This window comes from Cnephaeus nilssonii, assembly GCF_951640355.1.
Source record: "Cnephaeus nilssonii genome assembly, chromosome: 11".
Classification (NCBI taxonomy): domain Eukaryota; kingdom Metazoa; phylum Chordata; class Mammalia; order Chiroptera; family Vespertilionidae; genus Cnephaeus; species Cnephaeus nilssonii.
This window is the reverse complement of record NC_137082.1, coordinates 69895171-69910879: the sequence shown is the minus strand read 5'-3', so window position 1 is coordinate 69910879 and position 15709 is coordinate 69895171. Positions and strand designations below refer to the sequence as shown.

Sequence of the window (15709 nt, the reverse complement as noted above, 5' to 3'; positions counted from 1 at the left end):
TTGGCCTGCAGGGATAATGTACTATTATTATAGTCGTTTGTTTCAATTAAATGCTCACTGATTTTACAATAGCAGCTGGGCACCTGTGCACTGTAGCTATTACTCTGAACAAGACATCTCAAATTTCAGGAGAAATTTGTCAGCGTGCAAAGAATCTCTCGCCAAGCATGAAAGTTTATTAGAAATACTTACTGACAAGGATTCCGGGCGAAGGGAAGGCTTCCCAACGGGGAAGGCTTCCTGTTGGCTTTCTTTTCTCCTCTTTTGTGCTGGGATTTTTCTTCCTAAAGGGAAATGGTTTTCAAATAGTTGCCTCTGGAAGCCCGAGGAAACCTCAGAGAGCAGTGTGCCCCTGGAAAGGTTGGCCTGGAGGGGTACCTGGGGTGCAGAAGACTGAATAATCCCCCCAAGATGTCCCCCACGCCCTAATCCCTTGGGCCTGTATGCTACCTTACAGAGGGCAAGGGATTTTGCAGATGAGACTAAGTTGAATTCTTGGGATGGGGAGATTATTCTGGACTATTTGGGTAGGCCCAGTGATGCAATCACAAGTCCTCCTGAGAGGGGGCTGGAGAGTCTGCTGTAGGCCCAAAGAGCACCAGGTGTTAGACCTGTGGGGTCAGACCGGACTGGGCTCAGCAACTCAAGAACTCGGTACTTGAGTTCTGGCTGGGAAAGAATTCAGAGCCAAGGCTCAAAACTGTAAGAGAACTTTTATTTATAAAATCACAGAGGTGCCCAGCAGGTGTGGCGCAGTGGTTGAGTGTCGACCTATGAACCAGGAAGTCAGGGTTTGATTCCCAGTTGGGGCACATGCCCAGGCTGCGGGCTTGATCCCCAGTAGGGAGGTGTGCAGGAGGTAGCTGATCAATGATTCTCTGTTATCATTGATGTTTCTGTCTCCCTCTCCTTTCCTCTCCAATTATATATATCATCACAGAGGTGGAAGAAGTAATTCGTAGAAGATATGGGCTTAGGAAACAAGTTATAAAAACAGAGGAAGGGCCATAGGAACTTAGGAGTGAGGAAGGTAATGTAATGCACCTGGCTGGGGGTGGGGAGGGCGGTGAGGGGGAAAGGCTCAGGTGTGTCCCAGGAGGGTTTTGAGGATGGAGATTTTAGGGGCGGTCCCAGGGGAAGATCTCAATAGAGTATTCAGCAGCTTTCCAGGTGTGTCTTTTTAGGGTCAGGGTCTCCATTGATTGACTGGTCGGCACCAGGGCCGGGGTCATTATCCAATGCAGCTGGTCCTGAGGTCAGCCTTGGTGTCTCTTGTCTAGTTTTGCTGCTTTTCTGGGCCTGGAGCTGAAACACAACTGAGGCCTTCATGTTATCTCTAGGGAGGAAAGGTCAGGGGTCCAAAGCGCATGACCGGTGATGTGCTAGGGGAAGAAAGGTCATCCTGGGGTTCCCACCCTACAATTGCCCTCTGCTAGACACCCTGGGCTTTCCACCCTGGGGGCCTTCTGGACCTGGCCCATCGGCCTTGCTCTGTCATGTCTGTCTAACTGCCCACAAATCCAACACCTGGAGTAGCTGATGTGATGATGGAAGCAGAGAAAGGAAAGGCCATGTGATACGGGGCCATGAGACAAGGCACAAGCACCACATCCATAAAAAAAAAAAAATTAATGAGACAGATTCTCCCTTGGAGCCCACTGAGACTGACTTTGGACTTCTGGCCTCCAGAACTGGAAGATAATGAGTTTGCGTTCTTTGAAGCCACTGGGTTTGTGCCATCATGTTACATCAGCCGTAGGAAACTAACCCAGTGTCTGCTACTTCCCAGAGGCCTGAGACTACTTTCCCCAGGGAGGTGGTTCTGCTGCAGATCCCAGAACTGCCTGGCAGCGGCCGGCACAGGGCACAGCCCTGGGTTCTGACACCCTCTGCTTGAAGCCTGTGGCCATCCCCTTAGCCCCTGCAGGCACGGTCCCTCTGTGCTGAACACACCGGCCCTCCAAGTCCTAACCTCGGGGACCCCTTTATCCCCACCTCCCACTCTTCCTGACACTCTAGTTATGCCCGGCTATGATGGGCAGCTTGCAAAGCTCGTCATGCCACTTGTATTAGTCAGCATTCGCCAGAGAAACAGAACCAATAGTTTAGACGGGTAGGTAGGTAGGTAGATAGATATTAAAAGGAATTTTCTCACTTGAATACGGAGACTGAGAGACCCAGGAGAGCCGATTCTGAAGGCAGGAGAAGCCAAGGCAGAAGTTGCCCCTTACTCAGCCTTTTTGTTCTAGTCAGGTCTTCAGTTGATTGGATGAGGCCCACCCACACTGGGGAGGGGAACCTGCTTTATTCAGCCCACTGAGTCAGATGCTAATCTCATCCAGTATTCCCCCTCAGACACACCTAGAATAAAGTTTGACCAGATGTCTTGGCAACCATGGCCCAGTCCCGTTGACACATCAAACTAACCCTCGCACGGCTCCATGCCTCTGTGCCCCTGCATGTGCTCCTGCTCCAGGGAACACCTCCACACCCGTCTTGTCCTGCAACCCTCCTCTTCAGGAGTCCACTCAGAGTGTTCTCCTGGGGAAAGGCTTTCTGGCTCTCCAGTCCTTGGAGGGGCCCCTTTCTGCCCGGCCCAGTCCCTCTGAACACCTGTGCCGCTGCTGGTTACACGGTGTGAGTGCATGCCCGCCTCCTCCATCAGATTGCACTCAGGTGGGTGCTTGTGGTCTAACCTTGGTCTCCTGCATCTAGCCCAGGATCTCAGGCATAAGAGCTCTTAGGGAATGTTTTTTGAATGAATGAATGAATGAGTGAATGAGTAGCAGGAGCAGTCTTGGGGACCCGAGAGGATTAGAGAAGTCAAATGACCACAGAGGTCGTTCTGATGAGGGCAGCTCAAGACAGAGGCCGAGTCAAGGGCATGAGAAGGAGGCTCAAGACAGCACTGGAAGCTCAGATTTGGAGTTCAGTGGCCAACTACCAGACCTCTGTCACCAGTCCAGGTCTTTCTGATTTTCAAGAGGCTGCAACGTGAGCCAGAGCAGGAGCCCAGTGGTGGCCAGGGCGGGGTTGAGCTGAGGGACAGCACCCCTGGTGAGGCAGTGCCTGAGGACATGGGCGTGGGAACCAGACAGACCTTGATTTGAATCCCAGCTCTAAAGGCCTGGGGCACATTTGCTTCCCTTTCTGAACCTCAGCTTCCTAGTCTGTAAAATGCTGATAATAAACACACCTTTCTTCCCATGGCTGGGTGAGAATTAAACGTGGTCGGGAGATCAGTGCCCGGCAGATGGTAATTGCCAAATAAAGGTAGTGCTTCAACCAGTATTTCTTTTTATTTGACAACATTTGACTAACACAGGAGTTGCCAACCCATAGCCATAGGCCAAATCTGGCCCTCTGCTTGTTTCTGTAAATAAAGCTTTATTGGCACTCAGTCACACCCATTGGTTTACACAATGCCTATGGCTGATTTTGTGCTACAACAGCAGAGTTGAGCAGTTATGACAGAGACCATCTGGCCCTTCAAGCCCCAAATATTTTACACCTGGTCATTTATAGAAGTTTGCCAATTACTGACCTAATAAATGTAGCCAAGGTTTGTGAAGCACCCGTGTGCCAGGCCTTGTGCTGTAATTTTTATCATCATTGGAGCTTTCCTCCTGGTTTCTCTCTTCTCTCATATTTTAGAAACTTTCAGCATTTGTCACCTCTTTGTAGCCCATTTGAGGTTAGGTTCAAGCTCATACCTTGAATGAGGTATGGAATGAGGTTTGAATGAAGGAAAGGAAACCTTCTTGTGTTGGTCACCTACTATGTGCCAGGCTCTGTACAAAGTTACCTTTTCGCCGCATCCTCACAGCTGCCCTGTGAGAGCAGGTTCCTTACCTTCCCCCACAGTAGAGCCATTAGGATCTGGGTGGGTTCAGGGAAGAGATCCCAGACTTGAGAAACAGCCAGGATCCTGATTTTTCTACTTCCTAGCTGTGTGACCTTGGGGAAGTGGCTAACCTCTCTGAGTTGTAGTGTCTTTATTGTAAAATGGGGGTGATAATGTTATGTCAAAGATTTGTTCATGAAGTTCCTGGCACATAGTGAGCCTCACTAAATATAATAGCAGGTATTATTGTCATTATTACTAGTGTCACCAAATCAGGGATATTACCTGTTAGGAAGGTCTACTCTGGGATAGTGGGAGGGACTGTAAAATGCTCTCGGTGGCTTGACAATTTTCCTTTGGGATCTGACTGTGCTCGGGAGAAGTCTCTGGACCCTCTGGGATGAGGCCGGGGCTTCAGGGAGGGGCCACAATGAGCAGAACCGCGGTGGCCTCCGGAGAGGCGCCCTGACTGCCAGGCAGAGCGTGCGGCTGTGTTCACCGACACCTGGTCCCCGCCGCGGAGGACGCAGGCCGGGCGTCAGTTTTGTGAATCTGCAGAAGATGGGAAAGAGAAAGGTGCGATTTCTCTTTCTCTCCCTCCCATGGGGCCCTCAGCACCTGGGGCTGCTCTCCACAGAGCGTGCGAATGGGGACTTGGTGGAAAGCCGCTTTGTGTTCCTGAACCCTGAGCACCTGTTAAGCCGGGCGAACCTAATGATGCTCGCAGCGGCTCCTCGTTACCGTTTCTCCTGTTTCATCTCCCTGGAGAGGCTGCACGCGTGGCTCCTGGACGTGTCCATATGCTTCCAGGAGGAAGCAGGAGGCGTGGCTCAGTGGGTTACCAGACATCTCGTTAGTGCCAGCTGTGCACCAGGCTCCTGCCCAGGGCTGGGGAGGCACGGTATGTGTCTGCACAGAAGCAGATGCTTGGCACCCACCATGCTGAGCCCGGGGAAAGGCTCAAGAAGAGGCAGTGGCCAGAAGAGAAGGGAGGAGAGAGGGGTCAGGGAAGGCTTCTCGGAGGAGGAAACATTTCAGCTAAGTCTCAAAGGGTGACACGGAGGAAAGGACCAGTGAGCCGCAGGGAAAAGGCTCCGTCCTAGAGAGAAGCCCGCATGTCCCTGGGAGCTCCAGGAAGGGGCTGGAGAGGCCAGGACCAGCGAGACGGCACGGATCTCTGTGGGTGTCTCACAAGGCGAGGACAATGCTAGCGGCCACTGGGGAGCGACAGAAAGATTCTGAGCAGGACGGAGCCCTTTCGTACTCCAGAAGGGCTCTCTGGTGGCCAGCATGGCACCTGGACTCAAGGAAGCCATGCAGGAGGCTGAGAGAGGGCTGGTGTCTCTGTGGGCTCCCCCTAAACCAGACCCTGACACAAAGGTTTGGTGCAAGCATTTTGTTTGGGGGGAGTCTGCAGGAAGCCCTGTGAAGGAAGAAGGCAGGTGCGATTGGAAGGGTAGATTGATGAGTTGTGACCAGCGTGGCAACTGGGATGCAGTCCTGCTGCAGACCCTCCCAGAGGCATATGGGACACAACTCAGAATTGTCCCGTTGAGGGGAGTGGAAGCGGAGGTTGAGGGTCGCTCCTGGGGCCTTAATTGCTCATCGTTCCCGGCAGTGAGATGCAGGAAGCCATCAACAGGTGCAGTAACCCTCTGCAGGGAATGGGGGTTCCTCCAAGGCCAAAGGGCAGGACCTACACAGCATCAGCGATTGCTGATTAGGACAAAAGTCAATGGCTGCTGGACATGTTGGACAGAGCAGGGTGGGTTCTAATTGGGAAAGGGTTTATATGAGCTAACAGGTGTTCTAGAATGTGTGAAGGGATGGCCATTGTCTGGCCACTTCTGTGTATCCATCCTGTGAGCTCACTTTTTTTGTCTTTTAAAGCCTGACCTTGGCTTTAAATGAAACACTTTCTTAGGTGCGATGTCAGAATTTAAAGGCATCGCCAGGCGTCGCCCCCCTACCATGTAGCAGCCACAGACTCAAGGTGGTGGTGAGTGGGGGCTGGGGGTGTAGAAAGGAAGGGGGTTGGAGAGAGCCTGAGGAATGCCAGTGCCTAAGGGTGGACTGAAGGAGACCAAGAAGGACTGGCTAGAGAGGTAGCCAACAGCCAAGAGCTGGCCCTGGCCAGAGGGAAGAGGGCTGTGAGGGGAGGCAGCAAACTCAGGAGTCAAGGACCAGGGAGTGTCCCGGGGAAGACAGCGTGGCTAAGAGAGAAAGTGCGATGGCCTGGGGAAACCCAGCTTCCCCCGGCGGTAGCCGTGTGGTCATGGGCCAGCGCTGAACCTCTCTGAGCCTTGATTCCTCGGCTGGGGGTGATTATATTCCCTCCTAGGGTAGCTGGGGTGATTAATGTTGTAATAGAGAAAGTTAGCCCTGTTTCTGGCACATATTAAGTACTTAATACAAACTCCTCCAGGAGGATGGTGGTGAGGACGACGAAGATGACTCTAGTGGTATAGACAGTGTTGAAGGCACGTGCCGGGTGAGTGGCTGATGGGAGGGGAGGTCCTGGTGGCAGTGAGGATGATGGCTCTCGGAAGAAGGTTGGCTGTGCACGGAAGGAAGTTGGGACAGAAGTTTTTAGACCAGGAAGTAAGGGAGATTTCCACTTAAAGCCTGGAGGAGAGTGAGCATGATTGGATGCTGATGGGATGCAGTCCCCAAAGCGGGGGAACTGGTGGGCCTGGTGGAGGGTGACAGGTGAGGCCCCTCGAGCAGAACCTGAGCTGAGGGTTCTTGTGAACCTCGTTTATGGAGGGAGCGCTCTCCGGAGAAGGGGGCCGCGGGGATCAGGGTCTACAGAAAGGAGCCCCTCAAGGACTGGCCTCGGGCGCGGGGAGCTCTGGGGCTCGCCTGCACCGCAGGGAAGGATCTGGCCTTTTGTGCCCCTGTGCCAGTCCAGCAGGGGTTGAGGTCTGCTGCGGGGTGTCCTAGCCTCTCGAGGAAGGCAGCTCCCGTTGGGCAATGACACTTGTCTGGAGAAGGGGACAGGGGCCACACTCCCAGCACTGGGGACGGGCACAGCGGCATGGTGAGAGGATCTGGGCCAGGCCCTCCAGCGCCTACACCGGTGCTATCCTCAGACCTCACATCAGAGGCATATTTTTTACTTTGGGAAGATTAGGACAAACATCTTTAATGCCCTAGAAAATCTAGGATGCGTAATGGCTGTACCCATGTCTTGTTGGATATATCTATTACTAACCAGCCATATATTCTCTTTATGTAGGGGTCTGTCTCCCTAATTAACTGTGAGGCCCTGAGGAGCAGTTGTGCGGGGTGGGGAGCGGGGTGGGGGGGGGGGGAGGGCGGGAGGAGAGGGGGGTGTGACTCTCTCATTCCCAGAGCTCTCCTGTCTGCATATGTCCGTCACAGAGCAGACATTCATGAAACGCCTGACGCTTGTTTATTGAGAATATTTTTGTAACCAGTGTGAAGTGGCCCAGAGTCCCACCCACCCTCCATGGTGACCCTGGGCTCACTGAGCTAGATTTGACGTCATTCCCAGATCACACCCAGTTCTGCGCTTCTATCTTTAATTTTAGTCAACAGGACCAACAAGCATTTGATTTTTCTGTGTGCAAGGTGCTGATCTAGTTATTAGAAATAGAAATAGATACATGCACAAAAATTATAGTTCTAAGGGAGGTCCATTCTGAAGCTCCTATTCCAGTAAATGGTGGGGATCCGCTCATAATTTATAAACTTCAATTATGTAGTGCAATGTGAGGAGAAAAATTTGAAATCAGGAAAGATTGTTTTTAGATAAAATATGTGATTATTGGACTTTAAAATGCAGTGAAAACCACTGCAGATAATCAAATAACAAGATTTTCTCCCAAAATCCAAGGGGGGCATTAAAGAGCTCAAAATTATGACTGAAAAGATAAAAGATCCTGATGATTCAAAATGTATTTTTAACAGGAAAATTCTTTTTAAAAGGCCAATGGAAAAGGGGCAATAATCCAAAAAATAACAATAGAAAATATCACTTATCTGAAGAAAGTGGGAATTATTCAACTCAAAAGAGCTTACCAAGCATCAGACAAAATTAAATAAATGCGGCCTACATACAAAAATAGCCTCATGCAAATTTTTCTTATTTCAAAGGAGCTTTGGGTTAAAAAATTACTTAGAGAGGCAATTACCTTTGATTGAGAAATGAATTAAAATAGATCAAATATGGGAAATATATGGTATAAAAAAAGCAGTGGTATGAGCAATGAAAATAGCAAAATCTAAAGTTAATGTCTAAGTACTGTTGTTATCATGATAGGAAACATAATACAACTGTCAGAATAATGATTGAAATAAATTATTTAGTGAAAAGCAAAAAAATATTCATCTGGAACCTAAACCCACTGATGGAGAGAAAAATTAAAAGCTTAATTTTTCTTCTTACATGAGGAATTAGAGAAAAATCACTAGATAAAATTTGGTCAACAAAGGAAAGATGGGGGAAACTCAAAGAATCAAAAGAATAAACTGTAATATCTATGAACAAATGATTCTATCTTTATAATAAAATAGAGGCCCGGTGCACAAAATTTGTGCACGGGTAGGGTCCCTAGGCCTGACCGGCGATCAGGGCCAATCGGAGCCTTCCAGCTGCTGGCCAGAGCCTTCCTTCATTCCACGCTGCCCCCTGGTGGTCAGCGCACATCATAATGAGCGATAGAACTCCCGGTCTCCCGGTCGAACTCCCAAGGGGACACTTAGCATATTAGCCTTTTGTATATATAGATATGAATGGATTAAATTTTCTGGTTTTTAAACAATATTTTTATACATTGGAAACTGTTTTCCTTACATATCCTTGTTTATTCTTCTACCATTTTATTCTGTACTTTCAAGGGGGGTTTTATTTGGATTATTTATGTTATTTATGTTTTCTTTGCTAAGAGGGTAAAGGAAACTTGAGGGAAAAAAAGATGCAGAGAAGATCGAATCTCATCTGGCTCATAAACTCTTAGGAGATTGTGGACTCGATAGGGAATAACTGTGTCCTATCCCAAGTCTGATTCAAAGAAGGAAATAGCCAACTAATGTCACATCTCCAATTCTCACCAATTCTGCCCCGTGCTACTGCATAAACAACTCTCAATCCATCATAGTCTCAAGAAAAGAGGCAGCTGGGGAGTCTTACCTACCAGGAGCGCATCCTCCCCTCCCTTCCCTTTTCCATCCTTTAACAAATATTTTTAAAGTACTGACCTACTGTGTTCCAGGCACTACCAAAGACACCATGGATATAATAGTGAACAAGTCCTCTGCTCATCGAGTTTCCAGAGGGGAAGAGAGATGATAAACAGACAAATGGACAAAATAATTGTAGCTTGAAATTATGAAGGAAACAAACAGTCTGATGATAGAACATAAAGGTGGGGGGTTAGGATTTTCAGACAAAGTGGTCAGGGAAGGCTTCTCTGAGGAGGCGACATTCTAATTTAGACCTGAAAGATGAGGAGCCACATGCAAAAAACTGAATTAAAAATACAACTAAAATGAGAGGGAAGCAACAGTAACAAGTCTTTAAAAATTAGAGAAAGGAATCAATAAAGATTAAAATGATATTAAAGAAATAGAAAACAGAGAAGGATTAGAGAGATTAAAAAATGGAGATTTGATTCTTTTGAAGGAGAAAATAAAGATTCTACATCATTAAACAGAAAACTCCTGAGCTTGCTTAGTAAAGAGAAAGTGAGAGGAAAGCACAGCTACTTGAGATGAGAAATTAGAAAGAAAATAACCACAGATGCAGAGAAAATAAAAAATAATTGAAAGAATATGCAAATCGGCATGCCTCGCTGAACAGTGTGTATACCTATAATGTTTAAGCACAAAGTATACACTATTCTCAACATGTACTTAGTATGAGAAATGCCTATATGTAAAAATCAGTAGCTTTCTTATATCCCCAAAATAACCAGTTAGAAAATATCATAGGGAATAATTAATACAAATATTACTGAGCTACAGGAAGAAAAATGCAACACTTATTAAGGGATTTTTTTTTATTCTGTGTATTTAACAAACCCTTTTACATACAATGTAGGGCTAACTATGTGCTAGGCTCATTTAATCCTTAACAGCCCTAACAGGTAGGTTTGATTAGTACCCACACGTTTCAGATGAAGAACCAAGGCACAGAGAGGTTATGTAACTTGGCCAAAGTCACCCAGCTTGTCAGTGACTGAACCAGGACCCAAAACCAGGTCAGCTTCCCATGTCTGTCCTTTGCTATCATGCTGCATAGTGAATAAATGCAGAGACGTACCATGTGCCAGGAGGGAAGACTCAGTCTCATAAAATGATACATTCTCAGCTGGACCGAGCACTTCAGCGAGGGCTGAAATGCTGACCGTCTGTCCAGGCTGAATGTCAACAGAATGGCAAACTGTCAAGGTGCCAGCTCCTCTCTCTCCCCCCCGCGGGTGCACCAAATCATGCAGGGTACTCACCTATGAGGGATCCACCGGGAAACCACCCTCCACTTCTCACCTACATGCCCCTCCCCTGGGCCCCTGCAATTCAGATATGAAGATGGGGCAAGACGGGTCCTTTCTAATTCAAAATGCCCTGTCCTTCTCTCTTAGATCCAGGAGATGGTCCACTCAGAGGTTGCTGCCTATGACTCGGGCCGGCCAGGGCCCCTGCTGGGTCGCCCAGCGATGCTGGCCAGCCACATGAGCGCCCTCAGCCAGTCCCAGCTCATCTCTCAGATGGGCATCCGGAGTGGCATCGCCCACAGCTCGCCGTCGCCCCCAGGGAGCAAGTCAGCGACCCCCTCTCCCTCCAGCTCAACTCAGGAGGAGGAGTCGGAAGCGCATTTCAAGGTAGGTAGGGTGGCCATGCACAGCCTTGGGGTGCCCTCCCGTCAGCAGGAAGACGGGCCCTGCATGGAAACAGGCACCACTTACCAGCAGAAAAGGCGGAAGAGTCTAACCGTACCTTTTGCTGGAAAACAAGGAGGTAGAGGATTTGGGGAGAAAATGAAGTCTTATTCCTGAATGGCCAGTGGGCCATTTCGGTGGCATATTCTGGCAAAAATGTGTGGTCCAGCAGAGGGCGCCTCTAGGCAGCGCTGACCTTGGGATGGGGCTCTAAAAATGGCCCCTCCATTGGGGACATGACCCCTGGGGCTCTTCCAGCACACGTGAGGATGCGAGCTCACCGGCTGCCCAGGCTCTGGCCCTGGCCAGGCTTTGACACTGACCAAGGCTCCCTCCCTGTTGGAGAGCTTCTGCTTTAACTGGGGCAGCAAACAGGCCCAGAAGGGCCAGCGATGGACGTGCTTGCCGGGAGTCTCCCAATGAGCCAGTGGCAGAATCAAGATTTGATCCCACACGTCCTGCCTCTTTCCTCTGTCCATGTGGTGGCCCCGCAGAGGCCTGGGCAGTAGCCATGGTGCCCACGCCATCTGGCAGAGACCCTGACCGCCTGGGTGGGGGTGGGGGGTGGGGGGGAGGGTGCCTCTGGATCCTGGTCCCGCTCCATCACCATGATAACTTGGTCTCCACCATAGGCCAGGCACATGGTCAGGGGTATAGGAAAGCTCTGGTCTGACCCAGACTCTAAGAGCTGGAGGACAAGACGGACTGAGATGTTCTCGCTTATCTAACAGATAAGGAGGCAGAGGCCCAGAACAGTGAAGTCGCTAGTGAACACAGCAGAATAAACAGCAGAACTGGAAGGGACCTAGCTTCCCATCTCACAGATGGGCAAACCAAGCCCAGGAAAAGCCCCTAGTCCTAGGCCTCTCACATCTGTCCTTTTCTTTTTTATTGAGAAAACATTTCTAACACCGTTCCCATGGGCCAGCGTTCTAAGCACATAAGTAGTGACGCATGTGATCCTCCTCACAGCTCCCTATGGCAGGTGCCATTGTGCTCTCCCATCGGCAGATGGGGAGACTGAGGCATGGAGAGGTTAAGTAACTTTATTTTGATTTATTCTTCATTACTGAATAAGATAGTTTATCCTCTGTGAAGCTTAACTCAAGGAAAAGGGGATGGAGGTGTAAGCGCGTTCTGTCTGATGACAAGGCAGGTTAATTTTTCCCTGCAGAGATGCAGATGACTTCTGTCTAGCAGAGAAGGTGAAACTAAGTCCTGAAAGTGGTCGTTTTATCACTCCATCTATAGGGCACTAGCCAGTTTCTCTATCTCTTTGAGTCAACTTTACCGTCATGCTGATTGTCATTAATGAGTTAAACAAAAAAAAAAAAATCCAGGGCTCCTGTCTGGAATGTGTGTCTGTCCGTCTGTCCGTCCGTCTGTCTTGTCTGCCTGTCCATTGCCTCCCCAACCCGGGGAGTGATTAGCCCGGCAGTGTGGCCCAAGCTTCCGTGTTCTAACCTGGAATGGTCAGTACCTGTGAGTGGGCCTGCTGAGCCGGAGGCTGGGGCGGGGCCCCTTGGGCAGGAGTCCCTGGGCATCTCAAGTTTTCTGACTCCTCTCACCCGGGCAGATGTCGGGAGAGAAGAGACCCTCAGCTGACCCAGGAAAAAAGGCCAAGAACCCAAAGAAGAAGAAGAAAAAGGACCCCAATGAGCCACAGAAGCCAGTGTCCGCCTACGCGCTCTTCTTCAGAGACACTCAGGCCGCCATAAAGGGACAGAACCCCAGCGCCACCTTCGGGGATGTGTCCAAAATCGTGGCCTCCATGTGGGACAGCTTGGGAGAGGAGCAGAAGCAGGTGAGTCTCCATCTCTTCCTGGGCCGTAGCCCTGAGGCTTTGGGGCCCCAGAGCCAAGGACAGATGTGAGAAGCCTAGAACTAGGGGCTTTTCCTGGGCTTGGTTTGCCCATCTGTGAGATGGGAAGCGAGCTCCCTTCCAGTTCTGCTGTTTCCCAGCTGTGTTCACGAGCGACTTGACTGGTCTGGGCCTCCCAGTCCACCTTGTCCTCCAGCTCTCAGTCTGGGGTCAGACCTGAGCTTCCCTATACCCTGGCCATGTGCCTGCGGCCCCCTCTCAGGGCTTCCAGAGAAAACTGGGAGTAGAAGTAGCTGAGAGGCAAAGGCCAGCTGGCAGCAGTGTGACCTCAGGCGGAACACCTAACTCTCCCCTGGCTGCTCATGTCTTGGATCTTTCAGGCCTACAAGAGGAAGACCGAAGCGGCGAAAAAGGAATATCTGAAGGCTCTGGCAGCCTACCGGGCTAGCCTGGTCTCCAAGGTAACCCCCGGAATCCTAGGCACAGCCTGTGAAGTGCGGGACCCCTGAGGGGTGGAGCAGGCACTGAGGCCCACGGGAAAGGATGGAGACCGAGGTCACTTCTCCAGTGCACCTACTGTGTGCCGGGCTCATGCTGGCCCCTTGGCATGTATCTCATTTCATTTAATTCTTCCAGCAAGAATCCAAGATTCAGAGAGGTGAAGCATCTTGCCTGAAACAACACAGTGTGTCAGGTTGCTGTACTAAGAGTCAAACCCAGATTGGCCACTCTTCATATTTGGCCTTTCCCTCTGCCCACACTGTCGGCCTCCTCGGTCAACCCCAGCACTGCAGGCAGGAAGCTCAGGATGGCAGTGGATATGTGTGGCCCAAGTGGGGGCAGGGGTGCTGTCTGGAAGCTATTACAGAGGACATGGCAACTGGGTTACGCCGTAGAGGGCCAAGCCAAGAGCGTGCTCCAAGTCGAGGGAACAGCACATGCAAATGCACAGAGCTGGGCAGGAGCATAAATAGAGGACGGCCCCGTTGGGTGATGCTGGCCTCACTGGCCAGGCTGGGGAGCATGGGTCCCCCATCGGCAGGGGAGCCCCAAAGATTAAAGCAGGGCTGATTGGATGGTTAGAGCTAAGTGCACGAAGGACCCAGAATTATCTCTGTGAGCCCACAGATATCCCCTGAGGGGCCAGAGAGCCAGCCAGGGGTCATGTCCGTGGGCTGCAGAACCTCCTGGTCTCACGGCCCAAGTCTGGTTTCTCCGTCTTCTCCAGAGTGACCGGTGTCTGTCCCCTTCCAGAGCTCCCCGGACCAGGGTGAGACCAAGAGCGCCCAGGTGAACCCGCCAGCCAAAATGCTCCCGCCTAAGCAGCCCATGTACGCCATGCCAGGCCTGGCCTCCTTCCTGACGCCCTCGGACCTGCAGGCCTTCCGCAGCGGGGCCACCCCCGCCAGCCTCGCCCGGACGCTGGGCTCCAAGTCGCTGCTGCCAGGCCTCAGCGCATCCCCACCACCACCGCCCTCCTTCCCGCTCAGCCCCCCGCTGCACCAGCAGCTGCCACTGCCCCCTCACGCTCAGGGCGCCCTCCTCAGCCCACCTGTCAGCATGTCCCCAGCGCCCCAGCCTCCTGTCCTGCCCACTCCCATGGCACTCCAGGTGCAGCTGGCGATGAGCCCTTCACCGCCAGGGCCACAGGTAAGCGGGGCTGAGTAGAAACATGCCCTTCTGGGACCCCTGTGGAGGGGGCAGCTCAGAGTTTTAGATCCTAGCCCCACCACTCACCAGCTATGTAACCACAGCCTGCGCACCTTACCTCTCTGAGCCTCAGTTACCACGTCAATGAAACGGGTCTGGTGCACCTTACCTGACATGGACGCGCTGGGGCAGGGAGTTGACAAGCTGCCAGGTCGATTGCTCAGATCCTTAGATGTTCCAGGCCCCCCTCCTCTCGTCCTCTGACTATTGCTGTCTATCTGGCCGGAGGGGCTGCGGCCACGGCGGGTCCTGCCAGGTCAGCCCTGGCCCTGGCTCTCCCCAAAGCCTTCGAGGCCTGACCCCACGGATGGTGCCACAGACACTGTTCCAAGACTTTCATGTGGTCCCTCAGCCCAGTAACTCCATTTTACAGATTGGGAAACGGTCCCAAAAAAGGAAAGGTCCTGAGAGAGAAATCTCCCCCCACTCCCCCTCCCCCACCCCCGCCATGCAGCTGGGACAGGGCTGATTTTTTTTTAAAGGCGCTCCGCTGGGAAAAGGAAAAGCATGCCGGCAGAGCGGAGATGTGTGCAGGCCGGAGGGCGTGCCCTGTGAACACCTGGGGCACAGGCAGTCCCCAACCCCCATCCCTCCCCCCCCCCACCCCGCTGCCTGAGACATGCACCCATTCTCTCTCCTTTCTCTCTCCTTCGCTCACCTGCCTCCTCCTCCCTCCTCAGCAGGACTTCCCTCACATCTCCGAGTTCCCCGGCGGTTCCGGATCCCGCTCACCGGGCCCATCCAACCCCAGGAACAGCGGAGACTGGGACAGCAGTTACCCCAGCGGGGAGTGCGGCATCAGCACCTGTAGGTCGGTCCTCGCCCCAGCCGCGTGGGTGCTGCCCTGAGCCTGGGAGGACGGGACGGGAAAGAGCCGGGAGGGATAGGTGGACAGGGGCCCTCTCCGCTGCGGTGCCCACCGCCCCAGCCCTAGCTGTCCGCCTCCCCGTCCTCACCCTGCCTGCCCCCTGGTGAGCAAACAAACGTGGCATGTGCCCCCTTCTGCCGTGCCTGGTGAGAGGGTCTACGGGGTGGGCTGGCAGCTCAGCGGTGATGCCCTCCCCCACCCTGAGAGGTACAGCTCCTCCCACTCACCCTCCCCCAGAGCCGGAGCAATGCGGGGCGGGGTCTTGAGTGGGCCTCACAGCTCGTCAGAGCTTCCCCCCAACAGGGAGGCCAGGCCCCAGCAGGGTCCTGGTTTATGTTTGCTTGTTTATTGCGGCATCATTCATGAAGAACATTGTTAGTTTCAGGTGTACTGCAGAATGATTCGATATTTATATGTGTTGTGAAATGGTCACCACAGTAAGTCCGGTGAACATCGTCACCACACAGCTCTCATGCATTTTTCTTTATGAGAACGGTTAAGATCCACTCCTCAGCGGCGTTCAAGCAGGCAGCACGGTGGTGTTAGCGTCGTCCCGGTGCCCG

General features: G+C 51.8%; 1 protein-coding gene across 5 annotated transcripts in view; it reads left to right on the top strand.

Annotated features, from left to right (window-relative positions):
- The window catches only part of TOX2 (TOX high mobility group box family member 2), a 117763-nt gene that overhangs the window by 99606 nt on the left and 2448 nt on the right, over window positions 1-15709 (top strand). For 3 of the 5 annotated variants that reach the window (XM_079784866.1, XM_079784868.1, XM_079784870.1), the window contains exons 4-8: window positions 10450-10689; window positions 12323-12550; window positions 12949-13029; window positions 13823-14218; window positions 14959-15089. In XM_079784866.1, coding sequence (XP_079640992.1) covers window positions 10450-10689; window positions 12323-12550; window positions 12949-13029; window positions 13823-14218; window positions 14959-15089 — 1076 coding nt within the window. The remainder of the gene's footprint in view (window positions 1-10449; window positions 10690-12322; window positions 12551-12948; window positions 13030-13822; window positions 14219-14958; window positions 15090-15709) is intronic. The other 2 variants (XM_079784867.1, XM_079784869.1) reach the window with 1 other exon arrangement.